The sequence below is a fragment of the Stenella coeruleoalba genome, assembly GCF_951394435.1.
Source record: "Stenella coeruleoalba genome assembly, chromosome: 19".
Classification (NCBI taxonomy): Eukaryota; Metazoa; Chordata; class Mammalia; order Artiodactyla; family Delphinidae; genus Stenella; species Stenella coeruleoalba.
In genome coordinates, this window is record NC_137165.1 from 31047642 (window position 1) to 31066451 (window position 18810).

Sequence of the window (18810 nt, forward strand, 5' to 3'; positions counted from 1 at the left end):
CGTCCTGAGCAGGGTGGGGCCGTCCACGAGGCCTGCTCCTCTGTGACATCAGAGGCTGCTTTTCCTCTGTTTGTCCTCAATGCCCTGGGCCAAGACCGACGCTGATTTTTTTTCCCCCCCTAGGAGAGAGATTGAGGCCCAGCCTCCCCATCCACAGAGCTTCCAGGGTCAGGTGGTTTCTGGAAGGGCTGGGGCTTTCACTCGTTCCACCCTGACGCTGGGGTTGAGGAAGGGTGGAACTGGGGAGGGGACCAGGGGCCGGGGGGAGGGGGGAAGGGGAGCGGGTCAGGGCCTCCGTAGCCTGGAGTTCTCCCCCAGCCCTGGTGGGCCTCAAACCAAGAGAACAGGGACACCAGAAACAAAATCAAGGACAAGGAAGGGGCAGGGTCTGAGATAAGGACACAGAGACAGTAAGAACCACCAGGTGAGTGGGACAGGAGCACTGGACTCGAAGCCCTGCTCGGGGCTGCGTGACCCATAGGTGTGGCCTCAAGGACTGAGCAACAGGGACCTGAGGGACGAACAGTGGATGCCTGTGCGCGGGCGTGCCCACACACACACACGTGCAGACACACAGACACACATACACAGAGACACACACGCACACAGGTGCATACACACATGCATATACACATGTGCACACACACGCACACACGTGCACACACATACATATACACAGGCACACGTGCACAGACACACGCACTTACATACACGCATGCACGCACGAGCATACACACATGCACACAGAGAGATGCACACACACGCACGCACGTGCATACACACAGATACACAGACACAGACACACGCGCACACACGTGCATACACACAGACCCACACATACATATACACAGACACACAGACACACATGCACACACACGCACACACACACGCAGCTTGAGGAGCCCAGAGGACTCACAGTCCCCATTCTAGAGAGGCACAGCAGGCCCAGAACCCCACACACACACACTGGGGGTGACGCCCCAGCTCAGGCCTACAGATGCGCTTTGAGGGAGGCCCACTGCACACTGCTGGACACCCCTGCCTCTCCCCCGGAAATGCCCAGGAAGGCTCACTTGGGAATCTGAGGCCCGAGCTTGGGAGGTGACTGGGGGAGGTGGGCGTGGCTTCAGAACACAGGCACCTCTGGGAGAGACACGGCTCCCACTCCTGCTTCCAGAGGTGCCCAGGATGAGAGAAACTAAACCTTGACGATGGCCGGTCACTGAGCGAGGAGGTGCCTGAGACAGGAGGCCTCTCTTTGTGGAGGAGAGAGGAGTTCAAGTCTATTCTTCAATAGACAGGTCTTGGTGGTAGGTCTGGGCTCAGCCAGGCACTCACTGGGCAGCCTGGGCTCACCTGGACTCTGCTAGAACGTGTCCTCTGTGGTCCTTTCCAGTTCTGACACTCCTCGTACCTGCTCAGAGATAGCCAAAGGGGAGAAGGGGTAGGGGCCATGCTAAGAAGGAGTAGCCGTGGGGCAGCTGGCATCAGAAACAAAGTGGGACCAGAGCAGGGGACTGAGGCTGCTGGGCCTGGGCTTGGCCTCTGGGAGGGCTCCGGGCTCCTAATCCCCAGCCCCACCCCACCTCACTGACCTTGGGGACAGCCACCTTTGTGTGCCAAGCTGGGGCTGTGGGCAGGTAAAGGTGAACCTGAGGCGAAAAGGACACAGCCCTGTCTTCAGGGCCCCCCAGTCTGATAGGCAAGACACAGATACACGTGCAGGGCATGGGAGCTTCATTGGTTGGTGTGAGTGAACAGTGCGTACCTAAAGCAGGTGCAAGGCTTCAGGCCTAATGGGGACGGGGCTTCTTACTTGAGCGAGCCCCGAATCAGACAGGTGATGCAGAACACCCTACGCCTCCACGCATACTGACAGCTCACAAAACCGTAGCAATAAGGGCACAGTATTCCTGGGTGGGGTTGAGGGGCCTATGGGGCTAGACTAACAGATGCTGCAGTGGCGGCCTCAGAGTCACAGGGGCCCATCAGAGGGGGCTTCCTGGAGTACGGATGGAAGAGGGTTTGGAAGGAGAGGAAATAACGAGGGCAGGAGCTGACCGGGCAAGGAGGAGAAACGGGGAGCAAACGGTCTTTTGACGGCCTAACACCTGCAAGGGAGAGCAGGCCCAGAGGGGGGAGAAAGGCGAGGGTCTTGTCTCCACAGGAAGGTGGAGAAGAAAACGAAGCCTCCCCTCCAGCTGCACAGGCCTGGGGCCCGTACTCGGCAGGCAGGCGAAGATGGCAGCCCAGATAACCTGCGGGGTGTGGAGACAACAAGAGAGAAGCCGCAGGGCCCACGGCGCGCACAAACAGGAAGTCAGAGGCAGAGCGGCCCGCCCTGCAGCGAGCAAGGCTGGGGGACGGGCCTGGTCACAAAGGAGGGAAATTGAGCCCCCAGCACTGCACATCGGGGCTAAGGACAATGCGAGTCGATAGCCCCAAACGTCAGGACCTTTGGCCTCCCTCCCTGGGGCGGGGGGGCCACCGAGGGAAGCAGGTGCTGGGAAATGGAAGCACCTCAAGAACCTAAGACAGCCCGTGTCCCTGGCAGAGGTCATGTTGGCACCAAGAAGGCCCCTGCCTCATCCCAGGGCCTGGGGCTGGTGGTGGGGTGGGCCCCAGGAGTGCCGAGAGGCCTCCAGACAAGGAGGGTGGGTACGCTCTGCCCTCAGTCCTGCCTGCACTGCCCAGACATGCTCCAAGTTGAACCTCATGCTCTCCTGTGCTACCCCGGCAAGAGGCAGCTGCAGCGCACCCTGGGAGGCCAGCTCTGCTCTGGGATGGGGTCTGGCTCAGCTCTCTGGATCATAGTATCCAAGGCCTTTTAAGCAGTAAGATCAGGCAGCAAACTGACCTGAGTCAGGAAGCTGAGCTGCAAGACCAGAGAGAGGCAGCAGGCAGCCTGAGGTCACAAAGCAAGTCAGGGCCAGGTTCAGGGTTTTGTCCACAGCATCTAGAGAGAGGCAGGGTGGGCTGCGTAGGAAAGGGGGTGTGGGTGTGAGGAAGAAGACCACCCCGACCACTGCTGTGGGAGTGGCCATGAAACCAGAGGCGTCCTCAACTGGGATCTCCTAGGGACACAGGGAGGAAATGAGAGAAAACTCCCTCTTGGCTCCCTCCACACAAAGGTCCAAATTTGCCTGGTTTAAGTTGCAGAGCTGCACCTGCTCCAGTTTTAACTGCTACAAATAAACTCTGTGTGTGTGTGTGTGTGTCCCATCCCTGCCTGGAACCCACTATGATCTCTCATCAGCCTAACTACCTACCCCCAACATCAGGACCACGGAACAGAGGGCAGAACTAGGAGGTAGGAGACGAGGAGTCCAGTCCCCACCCTATGGCCATTTACAGTGTAACTTTGGATCTGCTCCCCCAGCCCGCAGCCCTTACTTCATCTATAAAACTGAAGAGGAGTTTGACCAAAGGACCTGTGTGTAGTCAGGAAGTCCCCAAGAGCAAGGGGCCCCAAGGACCTTGGAGGAGGAAGCAAGGCCTATGTTCCAAGACCTTCCCGTGGATTTCCCCAGCGGGCTCAAGGGCGGACCTCCCATAGGTCAGAGAAGGCAGGTGGCTGGGAAGAGATCTCGAGTAGAATCTGCCCCCCATCTTGGCTGGGAACAGGGACAAAGGGCTGGGGGATGCCTCTGTCTATCTGCCAGCATCCTGCTGCATCCTGCCTTCCACAGCAGTCCTCACGTCCCAGGGGCAGCTGGAAAAGCAGAAGGTGAGGGGTGGAAAGAACAGAGAGCACCGTGAGGACTGCTCCGTGAGCTGTTTCTTTATTCACGTCCACGTTGTACATGCTGAGCTAGGGTGGGGTGGGGTGGGGAAGGACAGAAGCCAAGGCGTCTAGAGGACTTTATAAAACCTCATCTGATCATCATGCTGACCCAGTGATGTAAATGATGGTATCCCCATCTCAGAGATGAGGAAATGGAAACCCAGTGAGGTTAAGTTTCACCCTCCTGAAAATCAGCCAGCAGCCTGCAACCCATTTCTGTTTCCCTAAGGGACTCAGTCCAAAGTCCCCCAGAGGACCAGGCCTGGCAGACCTCATTGTGGATACTCAACAGACAGTGGAGATGCAGCCTTGTCTGTTCACAAGCCCAGCTGGAGAAGGGGGTTGGAAAAAGCAGCAGGAGGAGCTCAGGGCAGACTTCCCAGGCCCCAGGCTTGTGGGTGGGGGCAGCAGAGGGGTCTAAATGGGTAACCAAGTGGTCTGCAGAACCCAGCAGTGAAGGGCCACCCCAGCTCCTTCCCTCGGAGCCCATTAAGGCAGTCAGGTGGGGGAGGTGGCCACGAAGGCTGGGGCCACGAAATCCGGGGCCACGAAGGCTGGGGGTCACTCGTGCAGCAGCAGCCGCAGCAGCTCCCAGCACTGGAGCCGTTAAAAAGTGACTCAACCAGAAAGTGTGTTTGAAGCGACGCCCGCCAGGGCCCCATAGGCAAACCTCAAAAAGACGAAGTGAGAGAGACAAGCTGGGCTGGGGGTGGAGGCGGCCTGGAGCGGCCTGGCCAAATAAGGGCAAATGCTCCCGGGCCGGCCAATGGGGTGCGGGCAGCTGCGTCCTGGGGCTGCGGCTGGGGGGTTGGTGCTGGTGAGAGTCCTGGGGCAAAACGGGAGAGGGGACGGGGCCAGAAGCCCAGGTCCTCCAGGAAGGGTCCAAGGGTGAGTGAGCACGAGGAGTTGCTGAGGCCTTCCTCCCCAAAGACCTTAGCACTGCAGATGGCAGACCCGACCCCCAAGAGCCCCACCTGCAGGCGGGGGTCAAGGGGGAAAAAGGAAGAACTAGCCCTCACCCCTGCCCCAGTTATGGGCCCTGGATCCCCAGCTGCCACAGCGGAACCGAAGGGACGCCATAAGGGACAGCTGGGCCGAAACACCAGTCCAGATTTGCCTGGCCGCTGACCTTGGGCAAATGATGTAACTGAAACTCAGTTTTCTCATCTGTGAAAGGGAAATAATGCCCCACAGGATGGCACTGAGGATCAAATGCAATAATGGAGGTGGCCAGGTTTTGAACCTGGTAATTGTCATACTGATATAACAAATTATTATCGTGGAAGCACTAGCCCAAGGGCGGCTTCTCGCTCTACTCTTGCCTCCCAGTGGCTGTGAAAGATCCATTTGCAGGGACACCACGTGTTTCCCAGTTCTGGCCTCTGGTAGGGGGAGGAGCGGTGCGGAGGCCAGAGGGGTCCTTCCAGTCTAAGCTTAGTCCCTCCTGCTGCAGAAGCAACAGACACGCTTTCCTCAGACTCAGTCATGGAAACGTGACGCAAAGCGCCCACCTCGACCTCCCCCATCTCCTCATCTTCCCACCTGGCTCCACGGAGCTGCAGACCCCACCCCATCTCCCTGCTCCCCGGAGGTGCAGGGCGAAAGTGCCAGTGCCCCGATGGCAGCTGCTGGCTTCTCCCAGGGCCTGTGATCACTCCCTTGCCTCAGGCCTCCCCAGCGCCTGCTGGGCCCACAAGCCCCAAAGGAAGGCTGGGCCTTGGCTGCCACCTTCTTCCTCTCCGCAGTTCTTCTCTCTCCCAAGCATGGATTTGCATTTTCCCCTCTGCCCTCTGCCACTCGAGCCCCCAGGGACCAGGTGACAGTTAAACCCCCTCTTCCGGCTAGTGGCCCAGAGCACTCACTTCCTTCCAGGTATTTTCCGGGCTTGGGGGAGGGGTTGAAAGTGTGGCAGTTGCTGGGTTTGGGGAAGAAGGAATGAGGGCTCCGTTTTGGATGGAAGCTGGGGTCTCCCCACCCTGGCGTCTGAAGCCGTTCCTTATCTTCCCCCAAGTTCTCTCTGGAGCACGAGACTCAGTGTGGAGGAAGGAGAGAGCACAGGCAGGAAGCAGCACAGGGTCTTGAAACGGGGCCTTCCGGCTCCCTGGCTTCTAAGAGGCACAAGCCTCCCTCTGCTGTGGGACGGACCCCTGGGCCTCAAGTCCTCTGTCCGTGACCCCGTAATACCTGCCCTCCACTTTGGGGGGAGTGTTGAGACTAGGAATGCCAAGGTCTAGAGGGGAGACGTTTTCTATCATATTCTCAGAGGATCTGGCCTCTAGGAGCCAGCAGCCCAGGGCAGAGTTTTCTCTGCACTCAGTTCCTGCTTCCTGGGGTCTAAAAGCAAAGAGAAACACAAGCATCTGTAGGCAAAAGGCGCTGAGCCAGGCAGTGGAGGACATACAAAGTAGCAGTGACCCCCTCTTGAGGGCAGGCTGACCCTTGACTCTGGGGCTCAGTTTTCTCACCCATCAAGTGAGGGGCTGGCCCAAGTCCTGACTCTCCCAGCCCTTGCGTTCTCTGCAGGGTCTGCCTTCACTCTTTCCTCTGCCCCGACACTCCAGACCTCCCCCTCCCAATGGTGAAGGCCTCTGAGCCCCAAGGCCCAGGCAGACAGCCATGTGCTTTCTTCCTCAGTCCAAGACTTACTGGCTCACCCAACAGCAGTTTTTACCAGCATGGCTAATCTCCTGGTTCAGACAAGACTGGAGGGGGGACAGCCACACATGAGCAGCAGAAGTGACAGCTGACAGGCTGACATGAATCTAAGAGGTAGAGAAATAATTAGTCCCAGAACCATTTCACCACACGATACAAAAATGGAGGCTTTATAACAATGACTTTAAGCCAAGTAGAGGTTAAATCACATTCACAATCTCACAGCCAAATAGAAAGGAAGTATATATTTAAAAAATAAACAAACCTTAGGTCATACAAATGAAAGAACAGAAGGAGAGAGAGATTGAGATAAAAAGCCATGGTGCTTGAAGAAAAATGTTTCCGTCTTGATATATTTGCGGATGATAGATACATTTGAACATCTATTGCCCAAGAAGGCTAGAGTGAGGACGTTCTTACCTAGAACTTATCTAGAGGGGGACAACTTTGAATGACAATCTCTTAGATAGACTTAGTAGTTTACAGCTCTCAAATTGCTTTTACCTAAATGACTGTATTTGATTCTCGAAACTATCCTAAGACGAGAACTGCCAACTGCATTTTTAAGCGAACTTTTCATTTCAGGTATAATGGACAAATAGAAAAGGGAACAAATCATGAGTGTATAACTCAGTAAATCTCCAGAAAGTGAATCGACCTATGTAACTAGCATCCAGATCTAAAGCAGACTGTAACCAGGGGCCCCTCATGCCCTTCTCCACCCCACCTTTCACAAGGAAACACTATCCTGTCAACTAACACCAGAGTTTTGTCAACTGCATTGTTTTTGAAGAGGAAACTTCTTTTAGAGAAGTAAAGTGACTTTACTCCTCTAGCCAGTGAAAGTTGGGTGTCGGCTGCGTGGCCCCGGCACTCTTGCTAACTAACACCCACGTCTTCCCTCCAGGACGTAAACTCTAGCCTGGTGGGGTTGTTTCCCAAGGCTTCTTTCAGATTGAAAAAAAAGCAGGAGAGGTTGGAGAGACCTGGCACAGGCCAGCAGATACCCAAGAGCTGATGGAATGGAACAGAAGATGCAGCCGGGCAGGAATTGGAGGACTGGACCAGTTTCCCGATGCTCTGCACAGGGATCCTTGAGTAAATCCCGAGTATCTCCTCTCTGGCCGTTTCCCCACACTGCCTCCCCCTCTCTGGCTAGTTTTGGACTTGAGGCCTAGCGATTGTAGGTGGTGGGAGTAGGGGGGTTAGGGCAGCTCAGCGTGCAGGCAACATGCAGCTTGCTGGTACTGTGGAAAAATCATGAAGGGAGCAAAGCTGCTGCGTTTGGGGAGAACTATGTCAGAACGCAGCCCTAAACCGGGGGTGGGCAAGGCGTTTCTTGAGCTAAGCCTCCACTGCTTGATCATGGCCAAGTCGCTTTAACTCTCTGAGCCTCAGCCTCTGCATCATGACCTAAGGATGTTAACTTTGGCACAGGGGTTTTGGGGGATCAAATAAGATAATGGATGTTGAAAGCCCCCTTGTTGACTTGTAAAATGCTATTTAAATGAAAGGCTTTACGGATACCAAACATGAACCAGACTTCCAGACAGAGTGAGATGTTATTAGTCTGTTCTTAAACATTTTCTACCTCTTTTACACACACACACACACACACACACACACACACACACACCCCAGGTGTCAGGGAAGGGACTTGAGAATTAATAGCAAGTTATAGACAGGCTGGCACTATGAAGGTAATGGCCATGCCAGAGGAGTGAGGCCTCAGTCCCTAAACCTGAAGAGCCCAGCCTGAGTTTAGGCCCTCACCAGCCTGTCCCATTACTCTTGGGAAAACCGCTCCCTCCAAGACCAGAATGTTCTGACCCTTGTTCTATCAGCTACCAACCCCTGCTTTGGGCTGGAGGCTGCACGCACTGCCGGCTAGCCCCTCCATTTTGGGGAGACCCTAACCCCACGGCCTGTGGTGGGTAGCGGGTGAAGAATGAGGAACAGGCAGGCAAGGGGAAGGCAGCCGGGCCACTACTGTTTCTGACTTGGGTCCGTCCTTCTTGCACTGGGGAGGAGCCCTGCCTTGGTCAAGAAGAGAAGCCAGACTACTAAGCAGGAGACTGAGAGCTTCGGGCAGACGCGGGACCTCAGCAGTCAGAATGGGGCTGAGACTTCGACGGGCTCCCAGACGGGGCGCAGCCCTCACGCACGGGGATGCCGGCGTCCGAAACCTCCCCTCGCCCACAGCACTGCTCACTCGCGGGGAGTGAGCCACCGGTCCGCGCTTCAGCTTCTTTGGGTTCCCAACAGGGGACAGGACTCCGGCACCTCGGCGCCCATCTGGACCGCCGAGAGAAAGCACGAGAGCGAAGTCAGACGCAGCCCCCGGCAGAAGCGGCGGGGCGCACGGAGTCTGAGATCCGGGCACGGCGGCCGGCCGCCCTCCCCCACAGCCGCCAGAGCCTGTCTCTCGCTTCCGGCGAGGCTGACAGTTGGGGCGCCGCCGGGTGTGGGGCCGAGGCGGCGGGAGTGTGGTTATCTGCGCACAGCTCCTCTTGCCCCCGCCCCGCCCCCCGCAACTGTTTCCATTCTCGCCGAGCAGCCACGTCCGGGTCAGACACGCAGGACGGCGGCTGGGGATTTCCAAGGGACTTTCTGAGAAAGCCAGTGAAAGTTGGGTGTCGGCTGCGTGGCCCCGGCACTCTTGCTAACTAACACCCACGTCTTCCCTCCAGGACGTAAACTCTAGCCTGGTGGGGTTGTTTCCCAAGGCTTCTTTCACATTGAAACTGAACGACAGAAACCGCCCCCCCCCCCCCCCCTGGAGCTCAGCGTGCTGGGCTGGGAAAGTCCTGGAAAAGCTCAGCTGGGATTGGGGTTAACAGACCGCTCCCCGAGCTTGAAGGCATCAGAGAACGGTTCTGGTTTGACAGAACCCGTGAGTGGTGACATGAGCGCCTGGGCCAGTCCCAGCCTCCTCCCCTGGGCCTGGGAGGGTCACCGGAGAGGCAGCATCTCTCCCTCCTTCCCACACCGTCCAGGTCACAGGTAACAGGAGACACTGACTCACTAGCAACACCAGGCGGCTAAGACGCCAAGCCCCAGCGCAGGCAGCCCTACCCCGAGTCAGAGCCCCGCCCGCGCCCGTCCCAGGTACTTCCCCCACTATTTCGGTGAATTGTGTACATGCTGCATATACTGAAGAACGACTGAAAAAGGAGAGCAAACGAGTTCTACCTTTTATAGAACTTAAGTTACAGAATTTTCACATTGCTTTATTTTTATAATCACAAAAATCCTGAGGTAAACAGGATGCAATCACCTTCGTCTTGCAGATGGGGAACAAGAAAGTTAGGGAAATAAAAATGAGGACGCTTAGTATGATTTTCTGTGGAAATTTAAGTAAATGAGAATTTATGGTAAATATTTAATTCCAAAACAAATAACTCACCTTGGCCAATACCATGACATCACTCAAGGCCCTCTTACTAGGCCAGAGAGAAAAGGAGAGGCACGAACTAGCCAGACCAAGACCCAGCAGCAACCTGAGGGTCTCCAGTTAGGGGAACTCAGGAAAGTGTGGGGGGGGGCGGTCATGGGCGTCACTGGTGGGCCTAAGGTATAGGAAGGACAGAAAAAAGAAGAAAACAAAGAAGGAAAGAAAGGTTTTAAACATGGTCAAGGGCAAGTAATACGAAGAAGCCTCAGGATTTCTTCAAGGGACACCTGTTGTGCCAGGTCTAGAGGGCAGAAGGCTGCAACCACCGGACACCAGGACTACCAGGCTGACGGGCTTGCCTAGACTCAGGACAGCAGACCTCTGAGACCCAGGGAAGCTCACTAGAAAGGCTACAATCCCGGAGGCTCAGAGACAGATAACGAGGAGCAGAAGGGCCTCTGCCGCTCTGGGAAGATGCTTACTGGGCAACGAGTTCTTACTGTGCCCAGTTAAGACAAAGGAAGAGGGAGGCAAGGCATCTGTTATGGGCTTAAGAGCATTCCTAGGGGTTCACGTTTTCTGGCATCTGACCCAGAGTCCTGCCCATGCGCAAGGGCGCAGCCCCGGGCTGTGCATAGGAAAGGCCAGCATCCTACTCCCCACTGAAGTCAGTCTCCGCTAATCCACCAACCCAAACCACTCCCACCCCACAGCAGCCCAGAGAAGGTAAAATGGCCCAGGGACACGTGCTGCTCTCTCAACAGTCTGCTGAATCTCAGAATCGGAGGGCGGCACGTATGTGAAGTTCTGCCCATTTAGTTTCACAACAAAAAGTAAGCAGAGGCAGAGACGAGGAGCAAAGACGCTGGTGGCCGTGCATCTCGCTAGGTCTTTATGGCTGTGTCTCTGGATTTGTAGGCCACTCCTCGACTCTTCAGCTCCCGCACGATTCCTGCAGCAGGAAGAGAAACAGCTCTGTAAGGGAAGAAGACTCCAGAAGATAAGAAAGGTCCCTCGGGTACCACTTGGTGAGGGGAAGGGGTGGCGTGCTCTAAGCAAACTGGAGTTCCTAGACTGCTCATCAACCGAACTGCGTGGTCGGCTTGTCACCCTTGAAGATCCAGGCAAGTGCTTGGCAATGACTTGGTAAGAATGAGAAGAAAAAGAGAGACACACTGTAGTCATCAAAAGCAAGGGTTCTGGGGCTTCCCTGGTGGCGCAGTGGTTGAGAGTCCGCCTGCCGATGCAGGGGACACGGGTTCGTGCCCCGGTCCGGGAAGATCCCACATGCCGCGGAGCGGCTGGGCCCGTGAGCCATGGCCGCTGAGCCTGCGCGTTCGGAGCCTGTGCTCCGCGATGGGAGAGGCCACAACAGTGAGAGGCCCGCATACCGCAAAAAAAAAAAAAAAGCAAGGGTTCTGGAGCCAGGATGCCTGGGCCCCCAAATTCTGGCTCGTTACTTACTAGCTGGGTGACCTTGGACAAGTTATTTACCCTCTCTGAGATTTGCTTTCCCTCACAGAGTTGTGAGGACTGGCATTAATTCACATAAGAAACTTCCATAGAGCTTGACACAGTAAATGAACATTGGCCGTTACTATGATTATTATTACCTTGGGGCAGGCGACCAGTGACTGACACTGCATATACACCTGGCTTAAAGTTACCTGAAAGAGAAGAAAAGAGACTGCAGTTTAAGAGTGAGTTACAACTAAAGACCAAATGGAAGCTTAAGCTAAAAATGAAAGAGATGCCGCCAACTCCCAGAGAAGAGCAATCACTTCTTTTGGCTCTACGTGTTAAATGACAGGACACAGGACACTTTCCTTGGCTTTCCTCCAACCCCATCGTTCTCACTCTGGGGCCACCTACCCACTGATTGAAGACTCCCCCACCCGCACCCTGGCCCTGACAACACAACCAGGCCAGGATAAAGAGAAAGGGAGACACTTACTGACTCGCTGCCACTTGGAGACCCAGCTGTCCTCTGGACTCATCATCGCAATGATTCTAGAAAGGGGAAAGAAACATAGAGTCAGCCTGAGTTGCCTCTACTAGAGAACAGAGACCAAGGGAACTGCCCGCCCCACGCCCCCGCCCCTTTACTCTGTTCCCAGCCAGCACAACAGTTCTGGGAGAGGAAACCCAGGAAAAAGCCAAGTATTGAGTTTCTACCAGAAAGCAGGGGAAACGAAGTTCTAGTGCTGGGAAGGGACTGACTCAGAGCTAGTACTGACAAAGGGCCTTTGCACTTATGTCCCTGGCCCACCAGTCACAGGTCAGTCATCATCCCCCAAAGACTGTCTTGCCATGCTCAAAAGCATCCTTGGCCTACCGATTCCCTGGGAAATGGGACAGCTTTTGAGGTAGATGGCATTACTGATTACGACCAACACAACCACTGAGGGCTGGAGCCTAGTGCAAAGGGGAGGGTGAGTCAAAACAATGGGTCCTCTTACTAGAAACAAGTTAGACTTAAGCAAGCTCTGCCTTTAATGAGCGGTACAGCCTGACACACGTATGGAGGCCTCCCTCAGAATTTCATCAGTAAGATGAAAGTGGAAGGTTGAGCTAATACATGAAAAACCCTAGCACAGAGTAGGTGCTAAGTAAACATTAGCTCTCCTTTATTATCCTAATCATTCTTCTCAGGGTAGCTCTAATCCCAGAGCACAGGCAACAGAGGCTACAAGGGCCAGAAGCCTGCTACTGAGCATGACAGGTAAGCTTCGGGTGCTTTCAGAAGCTACAGAGGTCACTATACCCCAATTTCAAAAAAAAAAACAAAAAAGAAGCAGCTACAGAGGTCACTTTTGTCATTCCCCCATTCGATCAAATACTTACTGACTGCCTCCTGTGACAGATCTGTACCAGGCGCTGGTATTTGTTGACTGCCTCCTCGGTATCCATTCCCCCTTCTCTTGGCAGCAATCCTGGATTCTTATTTGGGAAGCCTCCCTCCCCATCCAAATCCTACATTCTCAGCTATATGCTTTGAGTGGAACTGACCCCACCTCCAGGGGTGGCAGGTAGGGTAGTACTCGTCCTGGCCCGGCAGACCAGTCTGGGGTAGGCACGTATGCAGGCTGTTCTTCTGACCAAAAGTATATTCTCCTCTGTCCTTCACAATCTATCCTTCCAGTCTTACAGTGTCTGTTATCCAACCTTATGATTTAACCTAAACAGAATTCCCACCATTCTCCAAACATACCCTGGTTTTCCGACCCCATGCCTTTGCTCAGGTCAGTCCCTTTGTTTAGAATGCTTTTTCTACCTTTCTCTCATCTCAACCTCCTCAAAAATCCTGTATTTCTTTCCTTAATTAAGAGCCTGACTCATATGCTATCTCCTCCACTTCTGGCTGAGTTCATCAAGCCCTCCTCTGATCTCCTTTAGCCTTTGATATACTCACTCTTCAAATCCTAATATGCACCAGAATACATAAATAACTCCTACAACTCAACAACAAAAAACCAAAAACCTCATTCAAAACTGGGCAAAAAACTCTACTTGCTCAGTTCTCATCAACTCAACTCTTAAGGAACTCGAAAACAATGACAGCTTAACCTGGACACGTGCAGCTATTATGCCCAGACTCTGATAAATGGTCATAACCTTTTGTTTTTTAATTGAACATAGCATGCTTCAAAACTCTCTGACAATCCTTTAGTAAGACACTAACAATATCAGAGTTGTCACTTAATGTAAAACCCAGAACCGTGGCCCAAAGATGGGAGTCCTCAGACACTTCTTGCTTAGAAGCTGTAGTTATTTCCAAGTTTTTATAACTGAATTATATTTGAAGAGACTTTTTTCCAAAGAAGATATACAAATGGCCAATAAGCACATGAAAAGATGCTCAACATCACTAATCATTAAGGAAATGCAAATCAAAACCATAAGATACCACTTCACACCCAACAGGGCAGCTATTATCAAAAACAAAACAAAAAACAGAAAGTAACAAGTGCTGACAAGGATGTGGCGAAACTGGAACCCTTGTACTCTGCTGGTGGGAATGTAAAATGCTGCTGCTATAGAAAACAGTATCGCAGTTCCTCAAAATGTTAAACAGAGAATAATCCAGCAACTCCACTTCTGGATATATACCCCAAAGAAGTGAAAGCAGGGACCTGAACAGGTATTTGTAAAGCCATGTTCATGGTAGCATTATTCCTAACAGCCAAAAGGTAGAAGCAATCCACGTATCCATCAATAGATGCACAGATAAATAAAATTTGGTATATACATAAAATGGGATATTATTAAGCTTAAAAAGGAAATTCTGACACATGCTACAATATGGATAAATCTTGAAGACATTATGCTACGTGAAATGAACCAATCACAAAAGGACAAATATTGTAAGATTCCACTTACAGGAAGTACCCAGACTAATCAAATTCACAGGGAAAGTAAAATGGTAGTTGCCAGGGGCTGCAGGGAGGAGGAAATGAGAAGATGAAAAATGTTCTGGAGGGACTTCCCTGGCGGTCCAGTGGTTAACACTCCATGCTACCAATGCAGGGGGCACGAGTTTGATCCCTAGCGGGGGAACTAAGATCCCACATGCCGTGTGGCAAAAAAAAAAAAAAAAAAAAGTTCTGGAGATAGATGGTGGTAATAGTTGCATAAAAATATGAATATATTTAATGCCGCTGAATGAATTCTGCACTTAAAAATGGCAAAAAGTTTTTATGTATATTTTACCAGATTTTAAACAAAAAAACCAAAACCCTAACATGCAAAACTTTACACTGTGTCTCTCTTACTTGTAAGTATCTCATTGTGTAACTCTTGCCATCTCTCACAGCAGCCACAGATGGGAGTCCATTCATTTGTTAGCACTGGATGGTAACCGTGCTAACGAATGAAAGAACTGGAGTATCTGAGTGTGCACATGAATGTGTACATATGTACGAAGTAAAGGTTCCATGACAACATCTGTTTTGCTCAATCCTTTACTCTTCCTTAAAGGCAAACAAAGGAGGAATGAAGTTGGCCCACCTTGAAGGAACTTTAGCATGCACTGGTTTGGGCCCAGTTTGCATGTAGACCCTTAATTGGCCTAGAAACCAAAAGAAACTTAACCCCCAAAGAATACTGCCCTCTGGCTCCTCCCTTGGGGAAGGAAAATTGAGACCTAGCCACTCACACTTCTCTCATTCCCCTTCCCCCCACTGGGCAATCTCACCAAGGGAAAACTTTTCTCTTAGGGCCTCTTAGAGATATCTAAAAGCATCAGCTTTGGGGCCAAAATTTACCCTTCATTTTCAAAAAGGATCTTCGTACGTTCAACAAATGTGTATTAAGTATCCATCACCTTCCAGGCCCTATGCCAGGTCATGGTGCATGACATAAACAGCCCCTATCAGCAATGAGCTAACAGTCTAGTGAAGACCTGTCTAGTGGAAATATAATGAAAGCCATGCAAGTCATTTTTAAAATTTTCTGTAGCCATGTTAAAGGAGTAAAGACAAAAGGCTAAATTAACTTCAATAATATATTTCACTTAACCCAACATATTCAAAGTATTATTATTATGGCATGTGATTAAAACAAGAAAAATCAAGATATTTTACATTCTTTTTCCTTGTGCTGAGTCTTTGAAATCCAGTGTACACATTACAGGTAAAGCATATCTCAATTTGGACTAGCCACATTTCAGGTACTCAATGCCACACACGGCTAGTGGCTACTGTACTGGACAGCACAGGACTAGTGTGTCTCAAAATAACTTTGAGACCAACTAGGATGAGGGTCTCAAGAGTCTGTCCACATTTACTTGGTGGGATGCGGGTAATGTAAAAGAATGAATGCAGCAACCTAAAGGGCTTACCCATCAAAAGAAGAGCTGGTGCAGTCATATACCATCTCCCGGTTACCCTTCATCTGAAGGTACGCATCACAATTGTCACAGCCATCATATTCAAACTGGTCTATAGTCTGGGAGGGGAAAAAAAGGAGAGAGGTGAGCATGAACAAGGCGAAAAGAAAAAACAGCTTTCCCCATACTTTTACCTGGTCAAGTACAAGGCTCCCTATGTTAGTTCTGTCTCATCAGGTCCCCCACCCCCATTCCTACAGCCCCTTTCCTAAGTTCCACTCTCACAATCCTTCTTCTCTTGTTCCCAATTGCGTTCTACCTATTCCTTTCCCTAAATCTCCGTGGGGTCAGGCACCTTCTCCGACTACTCCCTCAGCTGTAAAGGATCAGGCCTGTGCTGACAGCTGAAGTTGCAAAGGCATGTGAGAACGTCCATGCCCACGGCTGCAAGATTTGCCTGCGTTCCTACCGACTTAAACGATGGCCTCCTGCTGCTTCCCACGTCCCCCTGCCACCCCCTGGGTCCTGGACCTGACTTCTCTCTTCACTGTTCCTGTAGCCCTGTTCCACCCACTTTCCCCCAGCTTGGTCCTCCATCGCCCGTACAACCAGGTTCCCCACAGACACCTTGACCAGCGAACACAGCAAACAAGCCCGCAGATGCCGCAGGTCTTTCGGCACCGTCTCCAGGGCCATCTTCTCCCACGGAAGAACAGCGAAGGAAGGAACCACAACCTTCTCTCGCAGGAAGTAAATAGCAAATTACCCAGAATGCCCGCACTTCCGGTTTCCAAGACTTCCTCTTCCGGCGTGGGAGGCCGCCGGCCCCGCCCCTCCACCCGCCTTAGGAGATGGTTTCTCCCGCCAGGAGGCGGGGCCGGCCGGGAGTCACCTGGGTCGGCGCGCACCCCCGCCACCTGGGCCGGCGCGAGGGCGAGGTCTGGCAGCAGTTGGGCCTGTGGGCGGGGCCCGTGGGGGAGGTGCGGCGCGGTTGGCGCCTGCGCGCGCGCCGCGACCGGGGCGGAATCCCGGCGCTCGGACCATTTGATCTAGGCCGCTGGCACCGGGCTGCCGGTCCCCTGGAGGATCCTGGATGACAGCGGAGATTCTTTTTTGTCTTCCCGTCTTAAAAGCGCAGGGCCAGCGAATCCACTGCCTCCCTGTGGATTATCTCTGCAGAGACGAGAAGAAATCCAGGGACCGCCCCCCTCCTTCCTAACAGGGAGGGAGCGTGATTGGGTTTCCATTTGCGTCCACAGAAACGGTGGCCGGTGAGCAGACGGCCGAAAAAAATGCATATTTAATTATTTCTAACAGCTCTTTATGTACGTTTCCACGTTCCAGCTGATAATTTACGCTTTGTGCAGCTTTTAGCATTTAGATACAGTTCCTTTACTTAAGATCATCTGTAGGAGATTGTGTCCTTTTTTTTTTTTTTTTTTTTAAATTTCACCCTATGGGGGCTTCCCTGGTGGCGCAGTGGTTGAGAGTCCGCCTGCCGATGCAGGGGACACGGGTTCGTGCCCCGGTCCGGGAGGATCCCACATGCCGCGGAGCGGCTGGGCCCGTGAGCCAGGGCCGCTGAGCCTGTGCGTCCGGAGCCTATGCTCCGCAACGGGAGGGGCCACAGCGGTGAGACGCCCGCGTACAGCAAAAAAAAAAAAAAAAAAAATTCACCCTATGGGATGCTAAATGCCTTTCTCTCTGGTTCAGAACTGGGCACCAGACAACGACCGCCTTTAACATACCTTTCCTGGAGAAGCAGAAGGGGAAAATGTGCTTTGTGAGGAGGAGAGCAAAGGCCTGTCCAGGCCCTGTGGAATTCTTCATCCCTGCAACAGCACCACCTCTGTTGATCCTCACAATAGTCCCGTGTGTAGGCAGAGGACAGTCATTTGTGTTTATCTGAATTGGAGCTTTGGGATATAAATAGTTTCAGGCCCTGCTGCTCTATCTTCCCAACCAGGCCTCCTAAATTGAAACTGAGCTTCTTCAAGACCGGTCTGCTGCTGGTGCCCGTCCCATGTCGTGCTCAGATGGGCTCTGTGACTGGGGTTAGGATGTTCTCTATCACTGCATACATTCTACCTTGGAACACAGTTCACTCGTCTCACGGGAGCTCTCCAACAACTCCGTGAAGTGGGCCCATTTCATGGGTGGGAAAAGGCACCAGGGTATTTGAGTATACTCAAATATATCTGAGTATTTGCCCAGGGTCACAAAGAAAGTCACTGAAGCATTATAGAGTGTGAAGTAAACAGTACAATAATAGTACAGATGACACACTGAACCACAGTGAGAATCCAGCCGTGCTTTCTCTTCCCCTGATCTCACTAAACCACGCTTTTAGGGGCTTACAAGCCAAGCCCACCACTCTACTCTGTCCTTTCATAAACCAGAGCCTAGCCTCTGCTATCAGGAGTAATTTATCTTTGCCCACGTAGAAGACAAAGTTGTTACCCTGAGTGACAGTCATGACAGAAGAAAACGACGAGACCAGATGGAATTTATGGATAAATATATTAGCAAATAAATACATTTCTCAACATAGTGCCTGATTCAAGCGTCTTTCTGTCTGTTCAGATATAAATACCCACGTGGGTGCCTAGGTGCTAGTTCCCCACTGACTTAGAGGGAAGAAGATTCCCAGGTGGGGTCCTGTGCCCACTTTGCTCCCACATTCACATTCCAAACGGGATAATGCCTGAGGGGCCAGCAATGGTCCAAATTCCCCGGGGTGCATGTCACCCTGAGGAGGCCCCTCAGCCCTTGCCCACTCGATACCAGCTGCCCAGGCCAGGCTTCCTGCTGCAACTCCACTCCTTCCTGTGTGTCTCTGGCCTGCATGGCTTATACTGGGAAGCTGGGCCTCTGGGCCGTCTAATCCCAAGGGCCCCATATTACCTCTCCTTTGTTCTCCCGTTCCCTATCCCTGGTCTGAGAGAAAACGCCCAGAGAAAACTTCCTTGTCCAGCTGTAATTTTGCCTTTCCTACCTTCATTCCTTCCTTCCTCTTCCTAAATAAAGTACAGCAGAAATCCTCTTCTTTCCGCCTACTTTGGGACTTTGAGATAGGAGGTCCCCAAGGAAGAGCTATTCCCTTCCCACTACCCTCACCCCTACCCCCAGAGGAACTGAGGCTGCTGGAGT

The 18810-nt window shown here is 52.5% G+C and overlaps 1 protein-coding gene across 2 annotated transcripts; it reads right to left on the bottom strand.

Annotated features, from left to right (window-relative positions):
- Nucleotides 1–9648: 9648 nt before the first annotated feature.
- Nucleotides 9649–16424, bottom strand: SUPT4H1 (SPT4 homolog, DSIF elongation factor subunit). 2 transcript variants are annotated; one of them, XM_079903558.1, is made up of 5 exons: nt 16288–16424; nt 15673–15779; nt 11788–11843; nt 11447–11500; nt 9649–10785 (listed from the first exon to the last, which is right to left on the bottom strand). In XM_079903558.1, exons 1-5 carry the CDS (start codon nt 16354–16356, stop codon nt 10718–10720), a joined length of 354 nt encoding a protein of 117 aa, XP_079759684.1. In that variant the 5' UTR covers nt 16357–16424; the 3' UTR covers nt 9649–10717. The 2 variants fall into 2 exon arrangements, with proteins under 2 accessions (XP_079759684.1, XP_079759683.1); XM_079903557.1 differs by lacking the exon at nt 9649–10785 and having other exon boundaries at nt 10813–11500.
- Nucleotides 16425–18810: the final 2386 nt, after the last annotated feature.

Coding starts and splice junctions, on each gene's coding strand:
- SUPT4H1 (XM_079903557.1), bottom strand. CDS start 16,356: ATGGCCCTGGAGACGGTGCCGAAAGACCTGCGGCATCTGCGGGCTTGT. Junction 11,844..15,672: donor ACCAGCTCTTCTTTTGATGG/GTAAGCCCTTTA, acceptor TCCCCTTTCTAG/AATCATTGCGATGATGAGTC. Junction 11,501..11,787: donor CTCCAAGTGGCAGCGAGTCA/GTAAGTGTCTCC, acceptor CTTCTCTTTCAG/GTAACTTTAAGCCAGGTGTA.